Here is a 27629-nt window from a genome sequence, read left to right on the forward strand (position 1 = left end):
CTTCAACGTAATGCTCCACCTGGAACACCAATGCCGATGAAGACGACGACTGTGAGTACAGCCGCCTAGCACACAAGGCAGGAAGGGAAGAAAACAAGAGTGACACACACATGCACAACACACACCCGACACACACACACCATACACACAACCAGCTGCACACGAAAAACAATTTGCACCAGATTCACTGCAGAATAATGCAAGAACAACAGGAATGCACCAAAGTGAATGTATTAATATCAACAGCAAATAAATTATCAAATTGTCCATGAAACAGATATGTACACATGTACAAAAAGGGATACTGCCCAGTCCAATGATCAAAGGGCCCACATGGCCACAGGGCACAGTCTAAGCCCCAACTAGAATCCTGACTTCATCCAGATAAAACTCTGCAGGGGCATCAGTTTACAAGTGGGCAGGCACCTCAGGGGGAAGGGTGGCACTTCAGCCGGATTCAGGAACAAGCCCATTGGTTCTGGAAGGGACTCCATGCCCATTGTGCTGTCCTGGGGAGTGCAATGCCAGAGTCTCTCAGGTGGGTGACTTTCCCACTGGTTTTGGATGGGGCAACATGCCCATTTCTCTGTCCTGGGGAGTGCAAGGCCACAGTCTCTCAGGTGGGTGACTTGCTCACTGGTTCTGGATGGGGCAACATGCCCATTGCTCTGTCCTGGGGAGTGCAAGGCTACAGTCTCTGAGGTGGGTGACTTGCCCACTGGTTCTCGAGGGGGGCTCACGTACAGCAGCTCCTGGAGGGTGACCTACATGGCATCCGCTGGTGGTGATGGCTGCACATTGGTGGCAGATGGAGGTGCTTCCTGGGCACCCACTGGAAGTGGCGATGGCTGCAGTGTGGTGGCAGATGGAGGTGACTCCTGGGAAGCCTCTGGAGGTGGTGATGGCAGATGGAGGTGCCTCCTGGGTAGCCTTTGGAGGTGGTGATGCCTGCAGTGTGGTAGCAGATGGAGGTGCCTCCTGGGCTGCCTCTGCAGGCGGTGATGGTTGTACTTCCTCAACTGCCGGTGGGGGCCCAGTGACTGCTGGTGGTGGTGGAGGTGTCAACCTGACAGCCTCCACTAGAGTAGAGGGCTTTGTCCCCCCATGACATGGGGCGTGGATCCCTTACCCTCCTGGCAGGAGTTGATGGCTTCTTCCCCTTTTTAATGGAGGTGGAGGCTCCTTCCCCTTCTTGCCTGGAGGTGCAAGCTCTTTCCCCTTCTTCGATGGAGGTGCAGGCTCCCTCCCCTTCTTGCCTGGAGGTGCAGGCTCCATCCCCTTCTTGGATGGAGGTGCAGGATCCTTCCCCTTCTTGCCTGGAGGTGCAGGATCCTTCCCCTTCTTGCCTGGAGGTGTGATCCTTCCCACCACGAGTAGGTGGTGCCACCACTGTCCCTGTGGACTGTTTGGCTAATGTGCTCGGCTGGGTCTTCGGGCCCCACTCTGATGGGCAGGAGAGGGGGCAGGGGGAGGGAAGAGGTCAAGTTGGGCAAGGAAAAGCTTCTTAGGGATGGTGGGGCTGGAGGAGGGAGGACGGATGGGAGTGGAGGTTGAGGGAGTGGTTGTAGGAGGTGTATGTCTGCTGGATTTGGGTGCAGGTGCATGGGCAGTGTGCTGATGTGAGGTGGATGGCTGCTGGGTGCATGAGTGCTTGCATTTGTGTCCTTTAGGAGGGGGGCAGACAGGGTGGGAGAGGACAGAGGGGACGCGTGCATGGATGTTGGGAGGTGTCTGCTAGTGAGGTGTGTGTGCTGCTTGGTGTGGTGATGCTGGTGGTGGATGTTGATGTAGTGCATGCAGGTGTGGAGTGTGGACGTGACTGGGAGGGAGGTGAAGGAGGAGGGGGAGACAGTGGAGGCAGTGGATGTTGTCGTGTCTGCAACTGTATGATGTTTGCATGAGTGCTTGTGGGATGAAGTGTAGTGCCTGTGTTTGCCTGTGCCACTCTTGGGTGTTGTCTTGTGTGCATGCTCGTCTGTATGAGTGGCTGGGATAGGTTGGGGTTGGGGAGAATGGGACTGGGAAGTGGTAGTTGGAGTGGGGACGGTAGAAACAGGGACAATGGCTGCCATCGGAGAGGAGGCCAGAGCCTGAATCGATCTCTGTTGGGCCGCCAATCCACTGTGAATGCCCTCCAGGAATGCATTGCATTGCTGCATCTGGGATTCCAGCCCCTGGATGGCATTCACAATGGTTGACTGCCTTAGAGATGTACCTCACTTAGGGCAGCAGGGCTCACTGGGGCAAGGCCTGAGGTGCCTGTGGCAAAGGAGATGCCCACCCTCCTGGGTGAACGGGTACGTGCAACTCACTGAGGGGCTACTGGGAGGGCGGTGCTGGTATGGGGGTGGCAGCTGTACCTGCAGCTGGGGTGGTCACGGGGTGTCCGCCACCACCAGGGATCTTCCATCGGAGGAGATATCCGAGTCTGTGTTGTCACCTACTGTCTCCGCCGTGGTGCTTCCCTCCCCCTCTGTCCCACTAGTCTCCTCAGCTTCGGTGGACTCTGCCTCCTGGGTCCAGTGGGATGCAGCTCCCTCTGTCGCCTGTGTCCCTGCTCCTCCACCAGATGATGCTAATGCACACAAGGGCAGGATGACAGAACAAAAAAGGGGGGAGAGAGACAAAGAAAGCACTAGGTCAATGACTGCACCAACACCACAGTTGGCATACACAGCACCGTCACACACAGGGAACACGCTTAAACACTATGCATTGCACTGCCAGTGATATGGCTACATGCTAAGGCAAGATGAGAGACACACACCGCCAACTGCAGCCCTCCTGGGACCCATGAAGCCCTCCCTGAAATGGACTGCTAACAAGCTAGGCTACCTGTATTTGCTATACACCCATTACCCTAGAGATGACCCACGCTGCAATGTCTGGCCTGGCTTTAGGGGCACCCACTAACTCACATCCACCACCCGGATCCCACCCCACATGCCAAAATTTGTAATGATACCCACTGTACTCACTCCCTTATGGCTGCTGTGATTACCTCAAGCGCCCATCCAGCTCAGGGTAGGCAACCGTCAGTATGCGAGCCATCATGGGTGTCAGGTTCCGACAGGCACCCCTTCCTCAGTGGGAGGCCATCCCCAGCTGAGCCTCCGCGGTCTTCCATGCCCAGCGTCTCACGTCCTCCCACTGTTTCCGCCAGTGGGTGCTCCGCTTGCCATAGACCCCCAGAGTCTGCACATCCTTGGCAATGGCAATCCATATTTCCTTCTTTTGATGGGCGTTGACCTGCAGAGGCAATACAGACAGGAGAACACCATTAAACAAACAGCCCAGCCTGTCACACAAATCGCCCACCATACCTGTTTCCATCACCATTGGCACCCACATCGCCCAGCGCACACCATGTACACCACCACAAGACATTCCACCCATCCCCTCCTTACACGATGCTTACACACATCTCCATGCATCCTTCCCACATGCATCGTACCCAAAGTGTACTTACCTGTTGTTCTGAAGGCCCATACAGCAATCCGTACTGGGACAGGACCCCATCCACCAGTCGCTCCAACTCCTCCTAAGTGAAGGCAGGGGCCCTTTCCCTGGTCACACGAGCCATGGTGGGTTCCAGACACAGGTCACAGCAGCACACCCAGTGTAGGTGTTCTCCTGTTGAAGGTCAGGAAACAAGTGAGAAATCAGATAGAAAATGGCGTTCACGTCCGCGGCGGTGTACACCGTCACTGCCGGTGCAGATCCCCATTGGCCACTGTACTCCATAGAGCCCCATATTATCCAATGAGGAATTGCACAGCAGTGCATGACCACCTTCTGCCACAACACCCAACATCGGCGGAGTTACCTCACTTCAACCTGTCCCTTCATACAGGGCAAGCGGGCGCCATTTCAGGGTGGGGGGGAAACAGGCATATCAACATTAACTGCGTCACAGATTAGATTGGCACATACCTCGCCATTAACACTGTCCCAATACATTAGTGCACCAAGTAGACTGCAGTTATGGTTCCATTGTTCAAATTGTGACAGGCTACTCACTTTTGTGTCCCTTAGGTATCTACCACTGCGGATGAATAGGAGGTGGAGACATACCCCTGTGTACAGACCCCTGGTGGGCTTAGCTACACTTGAGGACAGGCGCACTATCCACACCTATAGATTGGACAGAGCCACAATCACAGAGCTGTGTGCCCAATTGGAGCCAGACCTGACCTCATCTATCCATCATCCAACTGGGATCCCCCTCTTGTGCAAGTGCTATCGGTGCTCCATTTCTTGGCAACTGGTTCCTTCCAAGTGACAGTGGGCTTGGCAGCAGGAATGTCACAGCCAATGTTCTCAATCGTGCTGGCAAGAGTGTTGTCTGCCCAGGTAAAACACAGGTGCAGCTACATTTATTTCCCCCAGGTGGAAGAATTGGCCACTGTGAAGGCCAGATTCTATGCAATGGGACATATCCCCAATATTATTGGGGCGATTGACGGTACACATATTGTGTTTGTCCCCCCCTCCGCCAGAATGAACAGGTGTTCAGGAATCGTAAGAGTTTCCACTCACTGAATGTGCAGATGGTATGTCTGGCGGACCAGTACATCTCCCACGTCAATGCTAAGTATCCTGGGTCAGTCCATGATGTTTTTGTTCTGAGGAATAGCAGCATCCCAAATGTGATGGCCCAACTACAGAGACACAGGGTGTGGCTAATAGGTGAGCCTTGGTCCCCACCCACTGTATGTTAGTGTTTGCCTTCTGATGTTAACCCCATAGGATTGTGTGTGGCTAAATGTACTCAATACTTGCTGGTGACTCTGGATACCCAAACCTATTGTGGCTGCTGACCCCTGTGAGTAATGCCAGGACAGGGGCAGAGGAACATTATAATGAGGCACATGGGCAAACCAGACAGGTCATAGAAAGGACCTTTGGCCTCCTAAAGGCCAGGTTCAGGTGCCTCCATCTGACAGGTGGATCCCTGTGCTACTCACCCGAGAAGGTCTGCAAGATAGTAGTTGCATGCTGCATGTTGCACAACCTGGCCCTCGGACGCCATGTACCTTTTCTGCAGGAGAAGGAGAATGGAGATGCCCCCGTGGCAGCAGTAGACCCTGATGATAGTGAGGATCAAGAGGCAGAGGATGAGGATGAGGACAACAGAACCACAGCTATCCATCAGTAGTCCAATGACACACGGGTGAGACAGTGCAGCTGCACATTTCTATGACTACTGGTGTATTCTGTGTGGCTATAGCATGATGGCATTAACTTACTTTGCATCTCAACTTACTGTCACCTATGGTTTGTCATTTTACAGATGTTGGTGATATAACAACTATGTACTGATGTGCTGACTACAGCCAGCTACATGTCATTATTTCTATGCTCTCACAGTGTACAGTTCAATTGGACTGTATGTGACTGTTTCCATAAATACACATTTTCAATACATAAAATACTAGTAGTAAAGTTGTGTTCAAGGGTGTTTATTGTAGTGCTAATAAATTGAGGGGAAAGTGCAGTGTAATGGGGTAATGATGGAGGAAAGTCCATGGTATTGTTCCAGTCTGTTTGTAGCACAGGTACAGTGTCCAAGGGGCCATAGGAAGGGGAGCAAAGGCAGTTCAAAGTGGACAAGGTGACTCAGTGAGACACAAGGGGGACCATTAGGAGAGTCCCATTTCCTGGCTTTGGTCTTGGCAAGTGTCTCTGGCTTCTGTCTGGGTTGCATGGAACGTTTGCGGGGTGGTTCACCTTTTGCAGGGTGAGGGGTGATGATGGCCTGTGGGTCCTGTGGCAGAGCATCCTGCCCACTAGCTGCATCAGAAGTGGAGGGCTAGTCAATGGACTGGCTAGTGGTAGGGGCCCACTGCTGTGCTGTTGCCTCCCTCATGATGTTGACCATATCTGCCAGCACCCCTACTATGGAGATCAGGGTGGTGTTAATGGCCTGCAAGTCCTCCCTGATCCCGTAATACTGTCCCTCCTGTTCTCCTGCACATTGTCAAGGATCTGGCCTATCATGTCCTGGGAATGTTGATAGGCTCCCAGGATCTTGGAGAGTGCCTCCTGGAGAGTCGCTTCCACTGCTGACTGACATGTTCTGGGACAGAAGTGTGGGGACACTGGGTGGATGCTGTGTTGTTGGCTACTGAAAGGGGACGCTCTGTGGTGGACTGTGAGTGGTCTTGGGTGACCAGCTGTCCAGTGGTCCCTGATGGGCTGGGTAGGTCATCCAGATCCATAAGTCCAGAGTTACTGTCATCACTGGGGGCATCTTCTGTTGGGGGACGGGATAGTCATGGCACCTCCTCTCCGCTGACATTGGTTGGGGCACCTGCAGGGATGTAAGTGATGTATTATGCTTCATGTGTGTGACATATTGTACATCCCTGGTATCCCCTCTATAATTGGTGTTGCCCTGCCATATTTTGCTTGTGTATGGTGATGTACTGTGGAAATGTTAGTTTCCCTATGCTGGGCATGCTTTGTGATGGATGTCCATGCAAGGCTGGGAGGGATGTCCATGCACTGGTATAGCATGCAGGGCTTGGCAGTGGGGTTAGTCATCTGTGTTGGTGCAGTGTGTGGGATGGAGTGGAGTGATGGGAGTGAGGGTGAGGGTGTGAGATAGCATGCAAGTATGGGGGGTGATAAGTAGTAAATGTTGACTCACCAGTGTCCAGTCCTCTGGTTAATCCAGTGAGTCCCTCAGGATGGAGGATTGCCAAGACTTGCTCATCCCATGCTGTGAGCTGTGGGGGAGGAGGTAGGAGTCCACTGCCAGTCCTCTGTATGGCAAGCTGGTGCCTTGCTGCTATGGAATGTACCTTCCCCCGTAGGTCGTTCCACCTCTTCCTGATGTCGTCCATTGTTCTTGGGTGCTGTCCCACGGCGTTCACCCTGTCCACGATTCTCCGCCATAGCTCCATCTTCCTGGCAATGGACATCTGCTGTACCTGTGCTCCAAACAGCTGTGGCTCTACCCTGACAATTTCCTCCACCATGACCCTTAACTCCTCATCTGTAAACCGGGGGTGCCTTTGTGGGGACATGGGTGTTGGGTGGTGTGTGTTGAGTAATCTGGTGAGGTGTGTGATGTGGAGTGCGTGAGGGATGTATGGGTGTAAGTGGTGTGTGTGTCTAGTTGTTGCAGTGGTCTTGGTGTCAGTCTTGTGGCAATAATTTGTATTCATAAAGGGTTGTGAGTACTGTGGGTGTGCGTTTTATAGTGCTGTGGGTGGGTGGGTGTGGTGTGTGTATGAATTTCAGGTGTGTGTTTTTGGTATTGGCCAATTCAGTGTTGTTTTGTATGTGGATGTCCATTCTGAGAGCGGCGGTATGTGCTGCCAATGGTTTACCACAGTTGAATATCCACTGTGGTGATTCGTGGGCCATAATGTGATGGGCGCTGTTTCGTTGGCGTAACGGTATAGGTGCCACTTTTCCACTGGCCTTTGGGCTGGCGGATTTGTGAATGCCGCTGTATTCTGTTGGATTGGTGTGTGTGTGTCATAAAATGGGAGCGGATATTCGCCACTGCGGCGGTATGTTGGCGGCCATCACCGTGGCGGTAAGCAGCATTTACTGCCAATGTCATAATGAGGGCCAAAGTCTTTTTTGCCATGAGACTTCAGGAAACAGGAGGCAATCTCAATCCAAGCCCTTGGAGAGCACTTCTCAGCAGAGCCAGAGGCCAGCAAGGCTGCAGGGCAACGGCACGGCAGCTGTCCTTTTCAGCAAAGCAGTCCAGGTGAGTCCTTTGGGCAGTCAGGCAGCTTCTCTTGGCAGGTTGCATGTTTGGGTGCAGAGCATCTGTCCCAAGAAGTGTCAGATTTGGTAGGGAACCAGTTTGTATACTCAAAAGTGCCTTTGAAGTGGGGGAGACTACAAAGAGTGGTTTTGAAGTACACAAGTTTCCCTTTCAGTACAACCCTGTCTGCCAGGGCCCCAGTAGGGAATTTGGCAGTCCATTGTGTGAGGGCAGGCCACTGTCCTTTCAAATGTAAGTGTCAGGCTCCACCCTTCCAGCCCAGGAAGCCCCATTCAGTATGCAGGTGTGAATGAGCATCCTGTGTTTGTGGTTGTCTGGGTGAAATGCACAAGGGAGCTGTCAACCAGCCCAGCCCAGACATGGATTGGAGACAGGCTGTAAGACACAGAAGGATTTTGAGTGCAGAGAAATGCTCATTTCTAAAATAGTAGTATAAATTCCAACCTCACCAACAAGTAGGATTTTGAATTACCATTCTGGCCATACTAAATATGACCTGGTTACCCCTTTCAGATCAGAATCTACCACTCAAACAGTATATGAGGGTAGCCCTAAAGCTATTCTATGAAAGGAGCAGGCCTCACAGTAGAGGAAACGAATCTAGGAGTTTTACACTACCAGGACAAATAGAACACACATGTTCATGTCCTGTCTTTTACCTACATAGCACCCTGCCCTATGGGCAATTTCTTCACCTTTGATAAAGATATGTATCTACAAATTAAAGGTGTAGCAATGGGGTGTAGCTTCACTTCAGAAATCGCAAACCTGGTGATGGATTACTTTGAAAACAAATGGATATATGGCAAGAACAATCCATTTCAGAAACAAGTAAAACAATCATTACGATACATTGATGATCTCTTTATGATATGGGAAGGTAATTTGGAATCTTTATCCATCTTCCATGAATGGATTAATCACCTTACTCCTGATTTAAAATTTACGATGTCCTCAGATTGTAGACGTATTCATTTTTTGGACCCATAGAATGATTCGACTGAAATGGCAATTTCGGTTAATTTGTATAAGAAACCTACAGACAGAAATACTTTACTACATTTTACGAGTAATCATCCACGTACTTTGAAGGAGAACCTTCCTTATGGTCAATTCCTGCGTATTCGCAGAAATTGTTCTAAAAAAGAAGATTATTTTAAGAATTCTGAAAATCTGATATCTAGACTGATAGACAGAGGTTATCCAAAGAAATTAGTTAAGGGGCCGTGCAAGCGAGCCTGGTACACGCCCAGGGAATGTTTACTGACCCCAAAAGAAAAGAAAAAGGAAGCTCCTTTGACATGTGTTCTAACTTACAATCCAAAAGCAAATCGTATTAGGTCTATTATTGAAAAAAAATGGAAATTATTGCACCGATAGACATAAAAAAAAAACGTTTTTCATTCAATAGAGGGCGGAATATACGAGATTCATTGGTACATGCTTCTTTCTCTACACATACAAAGAAAGAGAATGATTTGAGGGGAATGTTAGATCTTCCCCCTATAACTGGGCATTTTAAATCCAATAATTGCATGGCATGCATATATACAGAGAATAGCAAGAACATCGAAGTGAATGGCAAAATACATCAACAGCTCCGCTTCTCAAATTACAATACAAGAAATTTAATTTACTGCATTAAATGTCCTTGTTCGATGATGTATATAGGTCAGACTACACAACCAGTTAAAGCATGTATTCTACAACACATGTCCAGGAGTACCAAGTACTAAGTGCACCATTGGTTGACCATTATATAGATAAAGGACATAAAGATGAAGAGATAAGATGGTCAATTCTCTATGTAGCTGACAAAATACAAACAGCGAGTGACTGTATATCTAGATAGAATGGAGGCACGATTGATAGAAAAACATGGTACAGCCCGTACTGGATTTAATGACCTTAACGAAATGTGGTCTTTAATCGAAGTTTAATAAGTATAATGCACTTCAGCTTGAGTCCACCTCTTGAATTGTGTCAAAATTAATAAGGTCCTTTCTCATAATTGTGACACTATATTATGAGATTGACGCTTTTTGCACCTTTCCCATGTGCAAACTGCTATATATTTATTTAAAAGAATAGATCAAAACATATGGGCATACCATGCAAACGCTGGCTAAGATGGCCGTCACATTAAACAGTAGTACGGCTGGCCATATATATTAAAATTGATTGCCCTTGTTCTCCACTTATGTTCCAGTTATATGTGATTATTCGCACTGTCGGAAATAGACGAGCGCAATTAAATGAAGCTGCCTCTCTGAATAAACTCTGAGCCCTTAATGCTGTGTCTGTTATAGATGCGGTCAGCCTCAGTTAAATACATGTTTGTCCTTCCTCTCCTTTCCCAAATGCGCATTGTGAAATAGATGCGCGTAACTGAAGAGCAGAGATTTTCTTTCTTGTAACGGCTAACAACGGAGATCATAATGCGCCGTCCGTAGTATACGCGCTTATTTAATCTTTGAGCTGGCAGCTTTTTGAGCAAGTATAACTCGGTAAGTGGATTAGTGGGATTGCTGTTTTAGCTGTTACAGCAGAAATACCTGGTGTTCTTAACTGTTTTAATAATATTTACAGGAAGAGAGAACTTTACTCGATGGTTTTGAGGCTGATCTGAAAGATTAAACCTGAGCAATAGCTTTTGCCATAATGTCATCGTGATGTTAAGGTCAGTTTCTGTGATATACATGGTTAATATAACTTGACACACATATGTGGTGGTACTTTGATTTGGAAAACAATGATAGTTGGCTGAACATTTTTATATATTGATTCTCTCTGGATTTCCCACTGATGTTTAATGAAGAGGAAATTAATTGGGCACGTTTCACTCTTCGTTTCACCTTTGGCTGCTTCTGTACACACGGGTATTTTACCATACACTAGTGTGGCTGGATATAGGATCTAATTAAGCTTACACATGGTGTTCATATATTTATACAATTTAATATTTTGGTGAACAGGGTTCATGTGTATCCCTGGTGGTAATGAATGGTTCTTAATTTTGACTAGTGATTAACATATTGTAAATATTGTATATATAGGCACTGTTTTTGATGTCGTGAGGAGGGCAGAAGTAGAAAAGGCCAAAACACGTCGACTACAATGTTTGGAGGAATGTTTGTTGGAATTTTTGAATAAATGGGATTATGAAAACAGGAATGTATCGCAGATAAACACCAGCAAGAAAGGACTTATTGATGGACGATACAAAAAACTACATGACCTCTTAGTACAAGACTGTTTGCCATTTAATGGCTTAGCAGCTTATATATTGAGTGATTTCAGTGCAGAAAAGAATTTTCAAATATTGTTTTTTTATATTTTCACGTTTAGTGTCTTTTGTTTGTAAATAGTATTTGTCTTTTGTTGTTGTATATAATACACATAAATTGTGGTCTTGATATATGTTAAGTGTTATATATACTTCAAGAGAGCGAGACAAGGAGACACAAAAAAACGAATAAAGTGATAGGATATGCTAAGAAAGAAATATTTTTCAGTGACTAATTAATTTTTTCACTTAAGAGAGTCTTTTCTTTATATTTATCTCCTCTGTATATCTTCTTGTTTGCATCTATGGGTTACCTAGGGCATACCTTAGGGGTGACTTATATGTAGAAAAAGGGGAGTTTAAGGCTTGGCAAGTACTTTTAAATGCCAAGTCGAAGTGGCAGTGAAACTGTACACAGGCCTTGCAATGGCAGTCCTGAGACATGGTTGAGTGGCTACTTATGCCCACTAGTAGCATTTAATTTACAGACCCTGGGCACATGTAGTGCACTTTACTAGGGACTTACAAGTAAACTAAACATGCCAATTGGGTATGAGCCACTGTTACCATGTTTTAACGAGAGAGCATATGCATGTTAGCACTGATTAGTGTGCAGAGTCCTAAAGCCAGCAGAAATGAGGTCAGAAAAAGAGAAGGAGGAAGGCAAAAGGCTTGGGGGTGACCCTGCAGAGAGGCCATTTCCAACACCAATTCACAGTAGTATCTATTAATGTTTTGTGACAGAGATACAGTTGCAAAACATTACCTTTTTACTAACAGCTGAAAGGTAGTGGGAGCCAGTGCTTAATTTGTAAATAAAAACGTGCCGGTGCCCTACAGCCCTCCTCTTAAGCACTCGGCTGCTGCAATTAAATGTGGGAACACGGAATACTAAGACTGCGTAATCCTGAAGCCATCTCGGGCCTCGTCAATCCATTTAAAGACGCTCCCTGGCCCTTCAGCTCACTCCTGCAGCTTTCTACTTTCTCCCTTTGTGACGCTTTTTAGTTTTTTCCTTCCTCCGACTTTCCCATATGTGTCTTTTGCTTGCAGCAATTGCTTGAGGCAGAAGAATAAGCGCCAGCCCTAAAAAATAAGTGCTGGTGCTCTGCACCAGAAACAACAAGCACAAATTAAGCACTGGTGGTAACCATTGGCAAATGGGATGGGTCCCAAGGGGACCCTTTCCACTTTTAGAATGTGAAAAATGAAACTTCAACATTTCATTTTCTTTCTCTTGAAACGCATGATGTTTTCCTTTAAGGAAAATGAGCTGTGTTTCAAAGACAAAAATGGTTTGTTTAAAAGCAAACCACACACAAAATAAAGGATAAAGAGGAAAAAAAACCAAAAAATATTTAGAATCTCGAATTTCAGAAACCCGAGTGGTTTATAAAAATTGCGCTCACCCACTTAACAGTGGCATGCTTCATCATAGGGCGGGATACAACACTCTGGTGCAGACCAACAATCAAAGTGGAGCAAGATGTGTTCTGTGGCGTCAATGCTCCCGTTATACAAGAGATCCACTATGCAGAATAAACTTGAATCGGTCTAAGAGGGTACCCTTCCTAATTTTATTCTAGATCCCCCTTGGTAGGATTAAAAACTCTTGTTAGGGGGGAACTCGGAGAGTTAGTGCCCTGTCCCCATCTCACATGCTTCTGCCCTGTTCTCGCCACTCTGGGTCAATTGACCTTCGTCAAGATTTTAGATCCCATATAAACCCCCTCTGTGTCATTATTTAAATCATTTTTTTCCCCTTATTTATGTGTGGTTCAGATATTGTTTGGGAGGATAAGGGAAGAGAGATACCTCTCGTTCCTGGTATTTTGTGAGGAAATTGTTTAAAAGCAATCACAGACATGGTGTTCTGCTGGACCCAGCAGGACACCATCCCTATGACGCCCAGCATTCCTAAAGCTACGCAAACTGCAGCTTACCTCATTAATAGTCATGAGGTGGGTTGCTTTGTGACCCACTAGGAATCATTATTTCAAAAATAAAAAATTAATACATTAGGAATAGCTATTTCCTAATTGCAATTCACAGAAAGTGCAATTCAAAAATCGTTATTCCTAATGTTAGTACATCTATCTAGCCCGATGTGTCTGTTTAGACAGTTGCCCTGTCAAATCCAGTCCTACAAAGAACTTTACCAACTTAAATGCAATGGTAAGTTTAGTTATGAAAACATTTGGAGTTAAGTGTGCACAAGTACCACCATCTGTGCTTGCACACGAAGGAATGACTACAAGTGCAAAATATTTCTATGTGTAGAAACAAGATTAATAAAATCAATCCTAACCATAAAATAATAATTTACACTATGAAAAATTCACAGGAGTACTAGAGGAATTAGGAACATGCATTGCATTATGGACTTCCCAGGTTAGCTAATTTACTACTTAGAACTTTCTGAATCCCACTGAAATATTCATCTAACTTTTGTATTTTTCAGTGAAAATCTATTTTCACTGAAAAAAAACAAAGCTTAAAGTAACGTTAAGGTTAGGTGAATATGTGAGTGACAACATTAAAATTTTCTATTAAAAAAAACATAGAAATTCACCAGTTATAATTAGCAGAGCTGACTATAACTTGCACCCCACCATGCACTGCTTATGATCTCACATGTTACATCACTAATGACATATAATTTATGGCATCACTGAGGCTATCCCGAGTCTATGCTTCTGTACTGCCCTTCTGCTTAGCCTCTGTGCTTAGCTTGCTGCCCAAGTGCCCCTTGGCTGCTTCCCTTTGTCCTCTGATATCTAAGTGCATGCCCCTGTTCCCTCCCTTTTGCCCACCATGTTCACTGTGCTAAGCCTATTGTTAAAAACTTTGCTGGAAAAACAAACATATGAGCTGAGCAGATTCAGAGTGTTGATGGTTTTGAGGGTGATATATACAGGAGCTGCTCTCCACCTAAACTTGGGAGGTGCTACTGACCCCCAAAAAGGCCTTTCATGTCCCTGATTGTTAAACATTTTTCAGATGTATATTTTTGGCAACAAAAGTAATTTTTAGGTTGCTTGCGTTTAGCTTGCATTAGTTCTTGAAATTATGTAAATTAGTGTTTACAGTCATAATAAAAGAACAACATCTGCTTCTTAACTCACTCAAAGGTAAAACATTTTGACAACGAGTTTCAGCTAGTTGTGTTCTGAGTAAGTGCCCTTGAGGAATTAATCACCTGTTCTGTGAAGTATGCTCTTTAGAAAGATGAGATAATAAAGCCATTATAAAACATGTTAAACCTGTTAATAAGGACTATTCTGTAACCCTGTAGCCCGTTGCCGAGACCTATACCGATTACTCCTTTTCTTGATAGGAAGCCAGTGGAGATCTCTTAGATGATTGGAGATGTCTTTGCAGCAGCGAGTGTCAGCATGAGTCTGGTGGAGGTGTTTTGGATGTGCAGTAGTTTCTTCAGGTTCCTCTGGGTGGTGCTGGCATAGAGGGCATTGCCATAGTCGAGTCTGCTGATAACCAGGGCGTGGGTTACAGTTCTGCGGCAGTCGTTTGGGATCCATTTGTAGATCTTCCGGAGCAGTCAGAGAATGTGAAAACAGGAGGATGCAGCTGAGTTGACTTGGCGGGTGATGGTGAGCAATGAGACCAGGATGAGCTGAGGTTCTGTGCGTGGTTGGGCAGGGTAGGGGGTGGCGAGGGTGGATGGCCACCTGGTGCCATTCCAGGTTGATATGGAGGGTCGCAGGACGAGGATCTCGGTCTTGCCAGAGTTTAGCTTGAGGCAGCTACCCTTCATCCAGGCGGTGACGGCTTCTATCCCGTAATGGAAATTCTTCTTGGCAGTTGTGGGATTTACGGTCAGAAAGACGATCAGCTGAGTGTTGTCGGCGTAGGAGACGATGTTCAGACTGTGGTTCCTGATGATCGAGGCGAGCGGGCCATGTAGATGTTGAAGAGTGTGGGGCTCAGGGAGGAGCCCTGTGGAACTCCGCAGCTGATCTACGTAGGTTCTGACAGGTAAGGGGGGAGTCGGACTCTCTGTGTTCTGCCAGACAGGAAGGAACGTATCATTGTAGTGCCTTTCCATGGATGCCGGCTGTGTGGAGCCTGGAGCAGAGGGTGAGGTGTGAAACCGTGTCAAAGGCAGCTAATAAGTCCAGTAGGATGAGGGCTGCTTTATGGTCGTGGTCGAGGGGTGAGCGGATATCATCTGTGGCGGCGAGGAGGGCGATCTCCATGCTTTGGTTACTCCTGAAACCTAATTGGGATATGTCCGGGAAGTTGCTGTCCTCGATGTGCTTACGGATCTGAGTGTTGATGGCCTTTTCGAGACCTTGTCTGGGAAAGGCAGCAGACAGATGGGGCAGTAATTCTTGAGGTCCAGAGGGTGGGTTTCTTCAGGAGTGGGCGGATCTCGGCGTGCTTCCAGGCCTCCCAGAAGGTGGCTGTATCTAGGGAGCAGTGAGGGTGTGGCAGACCTCAGGTGCGATGGAAGTGTTGGCATTGTTGAAAATGTAGTGAGGATAGGGGTCCATAGGGACTCCGGAGTGGATGCTGCTGATGATGATGCGGGTCGTATCTGTGGTGAGGGAGGACCAGCAGTGCAGGATCTGTGACGGGTCGGGGTGTCCGAGTTAGGGGTTGTGGGAGGGCTCGGAGGGTCTTGGGGTCCGAAGTTTTCGTATATGTCTCTGATTTTCCGGTGGAAGAAGGTGGCTAGTCTGTCACAGAGGTCTTAAGATGTACAAAAATATCAGAAATAAAATATTGTTTTACACTTATATTGTTAAAAAACATACAACAATATTGTTCTTTCATATTTATATAGTATAAAGTAATACATCTTAAATATTTTGATATATACATTAATATAATTTAAATTAAATTCTATTTAATACTACATATAAATAACTACTTATATAAACACACACACCAATTAATATAATGTAACACTATTATTGAAGTATATATTTCATACTATAAGTTTTTACTGTAAAAAGCATATACATTTAGATGTTTATATATATATATAAATATATATATATATATATATATAAATATATATATATAAAACAAATAATATTAACAAATGAACTGCAAACATTATATAATTAAATTAATTAAATACAAAAAAATTGAAAAACCAAAGCAAGACATTTACTAAAAATATAATAAAACTTACAAATATATAAATATAAACAAATAATAGAAAATTAAAAAATAATAATATTTATATGTATACAGTATTAAGAGTAGTATTGTAGTCTGGGAATACTAGATATACTATTTGCACTCTAGTTTATGCAATAGTAGTGTAAGTGCATACTTTCAGAGAGGTAGGATTTACTATTCCCTCTCCACTATGTGCAAGAGTAGGGGAAGCACTGGACTTCGGAGTAGGAAGATTTACTATTTACATTCTGCAACAGTAGGGAAAACGTTGGACTTCAGTGGGATATGATTTACTATTCCAACTCCAGTATGTGCAACAGTAGGGAAAGTGTTGTACTTCGGAGGGGTCACGTTTACTATCCCACTCCAGTCTGTGCAACAGTAGGGAACGCATTGGACTTTGGAAGGATTCAATTTACTATTCCCACTCCAGTCAGTTCTACAGTAGGGAAAGCACTGGACTTCGGAAGGGATTCAATTTACTATTCCCATGCCAATCTCTGCAACAGTAGGGAATGCGTTGGACTTTAGGTGGGGTAAGATTTATTATTCTCAATCCAGTCTGTTTAACAATAGGGAAAGTGATGAGCTTGGGAGAGGTTATATTTACAATTCTCACTCCACTCTGTGTAACAGCAGGGAAAACGTTGGACTTTGGAGAGATTCAATTTACTATTTCCACTCCAGTCTGTGCAACAGTATGGAAAGCATTGGAATTCGAGGGTTTCAATTTACTATTCCCACTCCAGTCTGTGCAACAGTAGGGAAAGTGCTGGACTTCGGACGGCTAAGATTTACTATTCCCACTCTAGTCTGTGCAACAGGAGGGAAGGAGTTGGACTTCAGAGAGGTAAGATTTACTATTTCCACTTCTGACTGAGCAACAGTAGGGAAAGCGTTGGACTTCAGAGGGGTTAAATTTACTATTCCCACTAAAGTCTATGCAACAGTAGGGCAAGCATTGGACATCGGAAGGGCTAAACTTACTATTCCCGCTCCAGTCTGAGCAACAGTAGGGAAAGCGTTGAACTTTGAAGGATTTAATTTACTATTTCCACTCCAGTCTGTGCAACAGTAGGGAAATTGTTGGACTTTGAATGGTTAAGATTTACTATTCCCACTCCAGTCTGTGCAGCAGTAGAGAAAGTGTTGTACTTCAGAGGTGTAATATTTCCTATTCCCACTCCATTCTCTGCAGCAGTAGAGAAAGTACTTCACTTCAAGCACATAGCATACTTGAATAACCTTATTAATGTACAAGAAACATAAAACTCTTAATAGGAACATTATAAATTAACCAAAAAAATGATATATATATAACAATAATAAACAGTAAAACAATTTACGTGATTATTAAGCAATTTAATAATTATCTGTCAAAAAAAGATTATATAATTACTTTTCTACACTATACCCCACAAACCAGGAAGCCCAATTTTAAAATATAACTAAAATAAATAACATAACAATTAACATAACTAATTATCAATTAGATAATGATTAATACATAATTTATTGTTAAATATTACCTAAATAGCTGTCCACCCTAAACCCATATAAACACAGCAGCCCACACCTAATATATAACTTAAAAAATATAATTTTCACAATTTACATAATTAATAATCAAATAAATAAATAATTAATTAATAATGGATTGTTAATTATTACTTAACTTCCCAACTTACACCCCTAGCAACCCAACAGCCCATCCCTAATATCTAACTTAAAAATATATTTATACAATGTGCATAATTAATAATCAATTAAGTCATTAATAAGACATGAATAATTCATTGCTAATTATCACTTTACTTCCCACCCTATAGGACTACAACCCCAGAAGCCCGCTCCTTATATATAACTAAAAAATTATAATTATTAAAGAATAGACATAATTAATAATCTATTAACTAATTAAAATTACATTTATACTTAACTGGTAATGAATTGTTACTTGAATAACTTCCCACCCTAAACCCCACAAACCCAGCAGCTCCCTCCTAATATATAATTTAAAAATATAATTATTACACACTTTATATAATTATTAATCAATTAAATCATTAATAATAAATGAATAATTAGTTGTTAATTTGTTATACTTAATTAACTTCCCACACTATACCCCGACAAACCTAGCAACCCACCACAACACTAAAATTACTATTAAAATTTATAAATCACTTAAAATTATATATTATATTTAAAGATATTATTACCAAACATACAAACAATAATAACACATAAAATTCATATTTGAACCTTAACTACATAGAGATAATTAAAAAAACATATTTTTGGCAACTATGTTATTGAAAACGATATTAACAAGTAGGATAGTCTTGACAACGAAATTTCTCATCTAAAAAATCGATATTTTTACAGTAATATTTCTGCATCACAATATTTTTGTATCACAATATTTTTTTCTAATATTTCTGTAACTCAATACTTAAAGCTTGATATTTTGTCCAAAAACCATTTAGCTTAGATGGGCATTTGTCTATTTTATGTTTGTGGCGAGACTGGCATAGTTCTATTGCAATGGCACTTTTTTCATCCTTTAGTTCACTGCATGGAATTTGCAAAAATATCAAGAACTGGGAGAAAGGTAAATTTCATTAAACCTTTTTTATGTCAATTACAACAAAACTATGTGTGGTGAATTCCAGTCACTAAACATTAATTATACTTTTAAATTTGCAATATCTGCCACACTACAAGTCAAAGCATGAATGTTTCCTATTTCTTAAATCATGGGTAATTTAGACAACAAACACTGTAAGACTTCATTCATCAGACTCATATCTATTTAATTTATGAATGTTATGCAATTATTTCTCCTAAGGATAATAATAGTTACCTGTTCTGCAGACTGGTATTAGCTACATAGGCTAAAATACCCCCTTACGTTCTGTGACACTATAGAAGGTCTAGGTCCTTTACAAGGTTATAGGACTCAGATGCAGAAGTATTTTATTTATTATGTTACATAGTTACACCATCCCCCTTCCCACAAACTGCTTAAATACTTGGTAAAAGAGATAGTTTGGTTGTGGACATGAAGAACAAAAAGAGAAATATTTAGTGCAAACTTCAACACATCAAAAAGAAGTTAGTAAGTTGTTGCAAAAATGTATCAGTAAACAAGCTTTTAAAGTTATCCAGAAGCTCAGAATATGTATAAACATGCACAGAGAATCTGCATTTCCTGTAATGGCACATTGTGCAAAAAATAACCATGTTGTCATAAATATCTCCCTTCTGCTGATCACTTCATTTTAGAACCAGCATTGGCAGCCATAGGGTCACTCCTATGAGAACTATTGGCTTTGGCAATGATTTTAAAAATGCTGTGCAGCATGGCTAGAAATATTTTTTTTAATGTTTTTTAATGGTATGACGCAGCCAGCATCAATGCACATTTTTTATTTGAAAAAAACACAGAAGGGGAAGTAGGCTGGGGGACAAGGCAACACAGAGGTAAGGAGTGTGGTATAGAAGGATGTAAGAGGAGATACACAAGAAACAATGAGGAAGCACACAAACAACAGATATAAGGCAGAAGTAGCTGGGAAGGCCCACGGACAACTGAGGGTGCATGGAAAGGGCTGCGGAATTACAAAGACAACAGAAGTTAAGCGGGAGGGTCTGTGGAGGCAAACGGAGGGTGGGCAGGATGGGACTGGGCAGCAAGCCGACAATGGAAGGTGGGTGGGAGAGGGTGGGGCAGCAAACTGGCAAAGGAGGATGGGCTGGAGGGAATAGAGAAGCAAGCTATGGAGGGGATGGGAAGAAAGCTGACAACGGAGGGTGAGTGGGAGGTTCTGGGAGGGCCAGCTGAAAACAGAGGGCAGAGGGTGTTAGAGGCTGGGAGAACAAGCTGGCAATGGTGGAAGAGCAGGCTGACAACAGAGAGTGGGAGTGAGGGGATAGGACAGCAAGCTGACAATGGATGGCAGACAGGAGGAATAAGGGCTACAAGCTGACAACAGAGGGTGGGCGGGAGGGGCTGGGGAATAAACCTGACAGAGGAGGGCATGCAGGAGGGTTGGGAGATCAAATTGACAACAAAGGGTGGTTGGCAAGGGCTGGTGAAGCAAGCTGACAAAAGAGGGCGTGTGAGAGGGACTGAGGAAGGAGGCTGACACCAAAGAGCGGACAGGAGGGGCTAGGATAAGCTGGCTGACATCAGACAATAGGGCTGCAAGCTGACAAAAGAGCATAGGCAGGAGGGGATTTGGAAAAATATGGACAATGGAGGGCGGGCCGTAGGGGATGGGGAAGCACATGGACAACAGATGGTAGGGTGTAGGACTAGAGAATAAAATTGACAACCGAGAGTAGGCAGGAAGGGATGAGGAAGCACACAGGCAATGGAGGATGGGCTGGAGGAAATAAGGAGGCACACAGAGAATAATCAGTGTACAGGAAGGGGATAGGGAAACACAGGGGCAACAGAAAAAGGAACGTGGTGGGGGCACAGAAACAAAAAAAAAGAGAAAGGAAAGCCTGTGGAAACTGACAATTAAGAAGCAAGTAAATGAGTGACAATGAAGCAAACCAATGGTAACCAATGGAAAGGTTATAAGTCTACCGTAAAATAAAAACACGTCTCTCAACAGACAGCACATGTGCCATCTTAGACAAGACCTAAAAACAGATCAGAGAATAAAAGCTATTTCTTGTTTTCGTTGTTTAAACTGATGTTTATGATGTTTTGTGACTCTTGGCTGTTGGCACTAAAAATAGGCATACAACTCGACTGTAATAAGTTATTACAGATGGCAGCTACCATATCACCATTAAAGTTACCTAGAGGCGTTACAACTCTACTGTAATAGATAAGATAAAGTACCCTTTGTAATACTTTATAAGGGTGTTGCAAGTTGCTGAGGAGTTCCATGACCTTATAGCAGAACAAGGCTGAAGGCTGAGTTCCTTGATAAGGTTAAGTAACTCCAGGGTGACTTGCAATATCTTTATCATGTACCACAAGGGGTACATTATTCTTTACATTACATGGTCACACCATCGCTTAAATCCTTGGTGTGCAGCTTTGTTTTATGAGTAAGAGAGCATGTTTGCAAGCATGAAGTGCTAAATTAAACAAATAAAAAAAAACTGTTGAATATTTATAGCAAAAAGATATCAGACTCAATTTAATACAAGTCTGTTTTTTATTTAACAAAGGTGCAGTAGCTTGGAATGTGTATAAACATGCAAAAGGATTCTAACTTTTTTACAATTACCTTTGGAGCGCAAAACATAAACATTTTGCCATAAATGTATCCTTTCTGATTGTCAATGTACAGCTAGAAAAACAGTGCAGGGGAAATAAAAGCCATGCTTCGTTCGTTCTTTAAAGAGCTGCTTCAATTATGCTCAATGACAGGACCTCACTTCACCACAGCTGCTAGCATCAGGCATTGTGATGCTGGAATTTAGCTATAATAAGTTATTACAGCTGAATGACTACATGATTTCTTTATAACAGGCAACTAGATGTATCACACATCGCCTAGTATATATTGGATAAAGTAACCCCTGCCATACATTATTAGGATGCTGCATGACGTCCATGAGTTTCTTTAAAAGATTAGAGAACTCCACTGTGACTTGCAATTACCTCATCATGTAAAGCAGGAGACACCTTTTTCCTTATAATATTTGGTCATACCATCGCCTTTCCCACAAACCATTTAAATCCTTGGTGCATAGCTTTTTCATGTGAAAGTGAGAGCATGTTTGCAAACGTGAAAAATAAAATTTGAATCTCTAGTGCAGTGTTAAACCCATCAAAAAAGCTGTTAGATATTTTATGGGAAAAGATATTAGAATCAGCTTAATTAATACAAGTCAGTTCAACTCAGAATATGTAGAAACATGCAGAAAGAGTTAAACTCTTCTATAATTACCACAAGGTTGAAAAAATAAACACAGTTTCTATAAATATCTTCTTCCTGCTTGTCACTATACAGCTAGAAAAAAAACAGATCAGAAGAAAGAAAAATGATGTGTTTTGTTCCTTAAACAGCTGCTTTAATTATGCTCTGTGACAGACCTGCCATTTCCCTTGACGTCAGAAATCAACTGTAATAAGTTATTACAGTTGAGTTGTGACCCCATTCCTTTATAGTAGGTGACTGGGTGCAAGTTGTCTATTATAAGGAAATTAGAGGCAGGTTATTATACATGGATTGCAGAATTGCATGTATTACATATGGCATAAAGTAATAAACCAGATGTCAGGGCACTCATGAATCAATAAAATAGTTTTGGGTCCAAAATGTAGTATATAGTGCTATTATCAACACAATAAAATTCGCTGTAGGACCGGGATTCATGAAAGAAACAGAACTCCATTTATTCTTGGGATATAAAGTTCATCACAGCGATAAGAAGCCGTCCTTGAAATCAGTATTCATGTAGCAACAAAAAAAATGTACTACACCGATACTACAGAAAGCTGCGCGATTATTTGAATGCGGGTTCTTTTGCACTATGCTACTTCATACAAATAGGATGCTCTAGATAATATTTCGAGATACTACTTGCTAATAACTTATTTCAGACGCAATAAGAAACTTGAATTGTTTGGAGGACTGAATTGATTAGCTTTAAATTTGTTTCAAGCAAAGCCCTGATGAAGTCTTTGAGATTGATGTCTCATAGAACGAAACACGTGTTGGCTGTTGTTGCTACATGAATATTTGTTTCGGCTGTTGTTGCTACATGAATACTGATTTCAAGGACGGCTTCTTATCGCTGTGATGAACTTTATATCCCAAGAATAAATGGAGTTCTGTTTCTTTCATGAATCCCGGTCCTACAGCGAATTTTATTGTGTTGTTAATAGCACTATATACTACATTTTGGACCCGAAACAATTTTATTGATTCATGAGTGCCCTGACATCTGGTTTATCACTATTTAGTTTCCTTGGAAACATTAGAGGAGCTAGGAAGATTCTCTTGCCAGGAGCACTGTGCCAAAGATTATGATTCAAATGTTACTGTGTGGATTTACTGTGAGCGCTCAGGTCCTGTGATTATCTTCCTGTTTGCTAGTGATATGGCATAAAGTACCCCTTGCCATACATGATAAGCGTATTGCAAGTCTATGAGGAGTTCTATGACCATATAGAGGAACAAGGCTGAAGGTCGAGTTCCTTAATAAGTTTATGAAATTGAAAAAAAATGATATATTGTTATAAATATCTCCTTTCTTCTTATGCATGTAAACTAGAAAAATAGAGCAGACGAAAAGCAACCTTTAACTTTTCCTTTTTCTTCTAACAGCTGCTTTAATTTTGCTTTGTAACCTGCTGCTGGCTTTGGCGGCAGGTACTGTAATGTCAGAACTCAACTGTAATAAGTTATTACAGTTGAGTCCTGATGTAATAGAGACAGATTTTTGTACAGGGACTGCACAATCCCATGTATTAGTAAAAAGTTAGAGACAGGTTTGTATCCAGGATTTACAGAATCACATGTATTATAAGGACATTGGAGACAAGCTTTGAAACAGTGATTGCAGACTACCATGTATAATAAAGAAAAATAAAAAAATTAGGTGATGATACCTACCGCACTCCCCACACAAAAGGCCGTGGGCCACGTGCTAGTTCCATTGACAAGAGAGATGTTTCCAATAAACGTTGGTGCGCCCAGCCAGACCGACGACCTGATTACTACTCCTGTAGAACAGAAGAAAAACTCCCTTCAGAATCGCCTGTTATTTACAGAGCTTGAACGCAGGCAATAGGTTCGGCCTCACAGCGCTACAGCAAATACACACAGAAATCTTTTGTCACTGGTCAAGTGGAAATTCCATATTTACTAGATAAACACATAAGCACTGTGTTTACTTAGGGTGACCAGACGTCCCGGATTTCCCTGGACTGTCCCGGTTTTTAGAGGACTGTCCCGGTGCCCCGACGCTTCTCTGAATTTTTAACAAATGTCCCGGTTTTTGGGACAAAGATCAGATCATGTAGGGAAGCATAAGTAAAGTATGAAATAATTAAAGTAATTTATCTTTTACTGTCAGGCAACACAGTACTGCTCCCAGCAGAGAGAGGGAGTGGGGAGCAGAGAGAGGTGGGTAGGGGCGGGTTGGGGGTGCAGGGAGGGAGGTCAACCCATAGCTAATTTTATATATGTAGTCTTGTAAATGTGTGTGTGTGTGTGCATATGTGTATGTGTGACTGTGTTTTTTATATATTTATATATATATATATATATATATATATATATATATATATATATATATATATATAAACACACACATATGTATAGGCACACATTCACAAAGCTACGCAAAAAAAGGGACAGGCCTGGTATAAAAGTGAGAGTAAAGTCTTTAGTCCTTCTTTTATGTCTGACCTGTCACGGTTTTTACTCCTCAAAATCTGGTCACCATAAGTTTACTCCTCAACGCAGGGCCATCCTCAAAGAGGTGCTACAGTGCACCTGTTATTTCTGAGGTTAAACCAATAATATGGAACGGAACCTCTGGTGCAGTGAGAGGAAGTTCCATTTATCATATCACTCAGGTCTGGAGAACACGCTGGCGCAGGCCTGTCGGTGGGCTATGAGCCTTCAGCACTCCTGGTATAAAAACAGCTCCACAACCATCAAAGGATCTACATGGCCGATGTTGCTAAATCTAGGTGCCACGAAAGTTTGCTTTCCATTCCAGCACAGTAGATATTTCATCATGCAAGCTGAGTCAGAACCTATTAAAGGTATCCTTCATACCCACACAAAATAAAACACACAATATGCAGAACTGTATTGTTTCAACAAAAATGAAGTTGTGCATTTAATGACGCATGTTCAGGGGTGCAGCAGGTGCAGTGGCGCCGGGCCCAGGGATGAAAGAGGCATAATGAACCCAAAGTTATCACAATATTTTATTACACGCCATTTGGTATTTTCTGGCCTGCGTGAGACTCCTGGCATGCGATCTCTAAATAAGTGAGTGGGAAGGCTCGTGTGCAAGTGGGGCGGGAAGAAAAGCGCGGTGAGCCAAGAAAAGAGTAATTCATAAAGTGGTGTGGCGCACTTAAGAGAGTAGCACATGATCAGCACGAGAAGTTAGTAGAGTGATCTTTACAGAAGTTGTCAGAAGTTGAATTAGAAACAGGATGGCTACAGAAAGGCGCTCGCCAGCAAAAAAAAAAAGGATTGCATAACCGCACTGGGGGCGTGTTAGCTTTTCAGACTGGGGTGTATTCAGTACTGAATTACATTCGGGAACATCGGAAAGAATACAGAGATCAACAGGAGAGGCACGTACAATAAAATACCTCGGAGTACTCATTACAAACTTGAATGAATGCATATAGTATAATCTCACTGTACTGGAGCCTCGGGGGGAATGTCACTACAGTTTTGTGCCAGGAAGCAGTAAACTGCACGTTCGCATCAGGGAGCAATAGTGAAAGCAGAACTGTATTAGTATGGACTTGGTGGGGACGGACCTTTCCCTGATGAGGTAAGCAGGAGCTGAGCTGAAGGAGGGGGCGGTGACAGTGGCGATCCGTTTGTCCCTATCCCAGAGGCAGGTGGTCGGTGCGCTCTTCTCTTACCCAAACAGCCCAGCAGGTCACAGACGCAGACTATGAGCAAGATCCTGGAGGACGAGGAGGCCCGGGGCACGGTCGCGCGCCCTAGCTTGCGGTAGCCCATCTTCTTCTTAGGCAGGAGTTGCAAGGTAGTGAGCAGCAGCCCGAGCGAGGCGCTGCCCAGGCACAACCCGCTGAACACTTCTGGCCTCGAGGTCAGCACCAGCTCCGTGGCCGGGTCCCTGTTGGGGCAACAGAAGGTCTCTAGCCGCGGGGAGGCCATAGTGGACGGGGAGCTGCGGAGGAACGGAGTCCCGCCGACTGCCTGCTTTGAGCGCAGGGACGAAAAAGAAGCGGCAGGAGCGGTGAGGTAGGGAACCTCCCGCCCTGCTCAATCCTCTCCCGTCACCCGGCACTGAGCGGGATCACGGGGAGCAGGGCTGCAGATCATGTGCTCTAAAACCCCCTCGGGGAGCGTCTCTTGTTCCTTGTTGCTGGAGGAGGGGGACGGGGCTGACGCTGCGCGTGCTGCTGGCTATTGTGAAGCTGCCCGTCCTGCCCCCACGACTCGTCGACTCCGTCGCCAGAACTGTCACTGTGGAGTCAGGAAAAGGACTGGGGGATACCCCCCGCCTCGAACGGGACTAAACCGCACGTCCCAAACGAGGATATTTTGTGTTGTATGTGTGTCAGCCAAAGCGCACCCGAGCACAATTTCAGCATTAATGAGATCCGCGTGCCAGCTCCCATTAGAGTGAATTTGCTGCAGGGTCTTTGAAGACTGTCAGGACAGAAACATGTGACTTGTGTGTTCTCTGTTGTGTCTTTAAGACCCAGCAGAATAAATGGATGTATATTTATGTTAACATATTTATTTTTGCACGCATCAGGTAAATATTAGAAAAGTAGAATCTCTCTGCATGTTTCTACATATCCTCAACCACAGCGTTTCTTTCAAAACCTGACTTGTATTAAATTGATTCCAATATTTTTTGCTTCAAATATCTAACTGCTTTTTGGTGTGTTTAATTTTGTAGTAGGTGTTCTAATTTTATTCTTCATGCTTACAAACAACCTATCTCCTTCATATGAACTAGCACCACACCAGCCATATAAATGACTTGTGGGAAGGGCTTTTGTGTGCCCATGTATTAAAAGAAATAAGGTATCACTTGTCATACATTATGAGGATAATGCAGGTCTCCTCGGAGTTCCATGACCTTATAAAAGAATGTTTTTTTTTTTGCATCACTCCTCTATATAGTCACAGAACTCCTCAGTGACTTCCAATATCCTCCTAACCTACAACAGGGGGTACTTTATCCTGTATACACATAGATAGGTGACAATGTCAGTGGCAGCATAGCATTTTAAAGTAGAGAAAAACACTGAAATTCACCAATTATAGGTATCTCAAGTAACTGACTCATGCCTTAAAATAACTATAACTCACTCCCTGCCATGCCTAGTGATGTCACTTCAGACTTTGCATTGATGATATGCCATGTGTGATGTAACGTGAGATAATTATCCGTGAGGGTGTGATTTTTAGTTCATTTAGGTTATGACTTATAGTTACATGAGATAACTATAACTGGTGAATTTCTGTTGTATTTCAGTGTTTTCATGGTTTGAAATGTTATGTTGCCCCTCACCGTGTCACCTAGCTATAACCTCATTTTAACTTTAATTTTTTTAAGTGAATTTCTAAGTTTTATTTTAAATACCTAAGTGTAACGCACTTTAACTTTTGTTTTTTTTTCAGTGAATTTCTAGAGTTATTTTAATATGTTATTCTCAATATATACAGCAGAGGCCTATTGGTTTTGTCAAAGGGTAATTGCAATCTCTATAAACAAATATTTAAA

General features: G+C 43.4%; 1 protein-coding gene across 2 annotated transcripts in view; it reads right to left on the reverse strand.

Annotated features, from left to right (window-relative positions):
* GPR143 (G protein-coupled receptor 143) overlaps nt 1-26482 on the reverse strand; it is a 362560-nt gene extending 336078 nt beyond the window's left edge. The window contains exons 1-2 of one of the 2 annotated variants that reach the window (XM_069205143.1): nt 25678-26482; nt 23780-23889 (exon numbers count right to left, since the gene is read on the reverse strand). In XM_069205143.1, coding sequence (XP_069061244.1) covers nt 23780-23889; nt 25678-26044 — 477 coding nt within the window. In that variant the 5' untranslated portion in view covers nt 26045-26482. The remainder of the gene's footprint in view (nt 1-23779; nt 23890-25677) is intronic. The other variant, XM_069205144.1, reaches the window with a different exon arrangement.
* Between the last annotated feature and the right edge of the window lie 1147 nt (nt 26483-27629).

This window comes from Pleurodeles waltl, chromosome 8, assembly GCF_031143425.1.
Source record: "Pleurodeles waltl isolate 20211129_DDA chromosome 8, aPleWal1.hap1.20221129, whole genome shotgun sequence".
NCBI lineage: Eukaryota > Metazoa > Chordata > Amphibia > Caudata > Salamandridae > Pleurodeles > Pleurodeles waltl.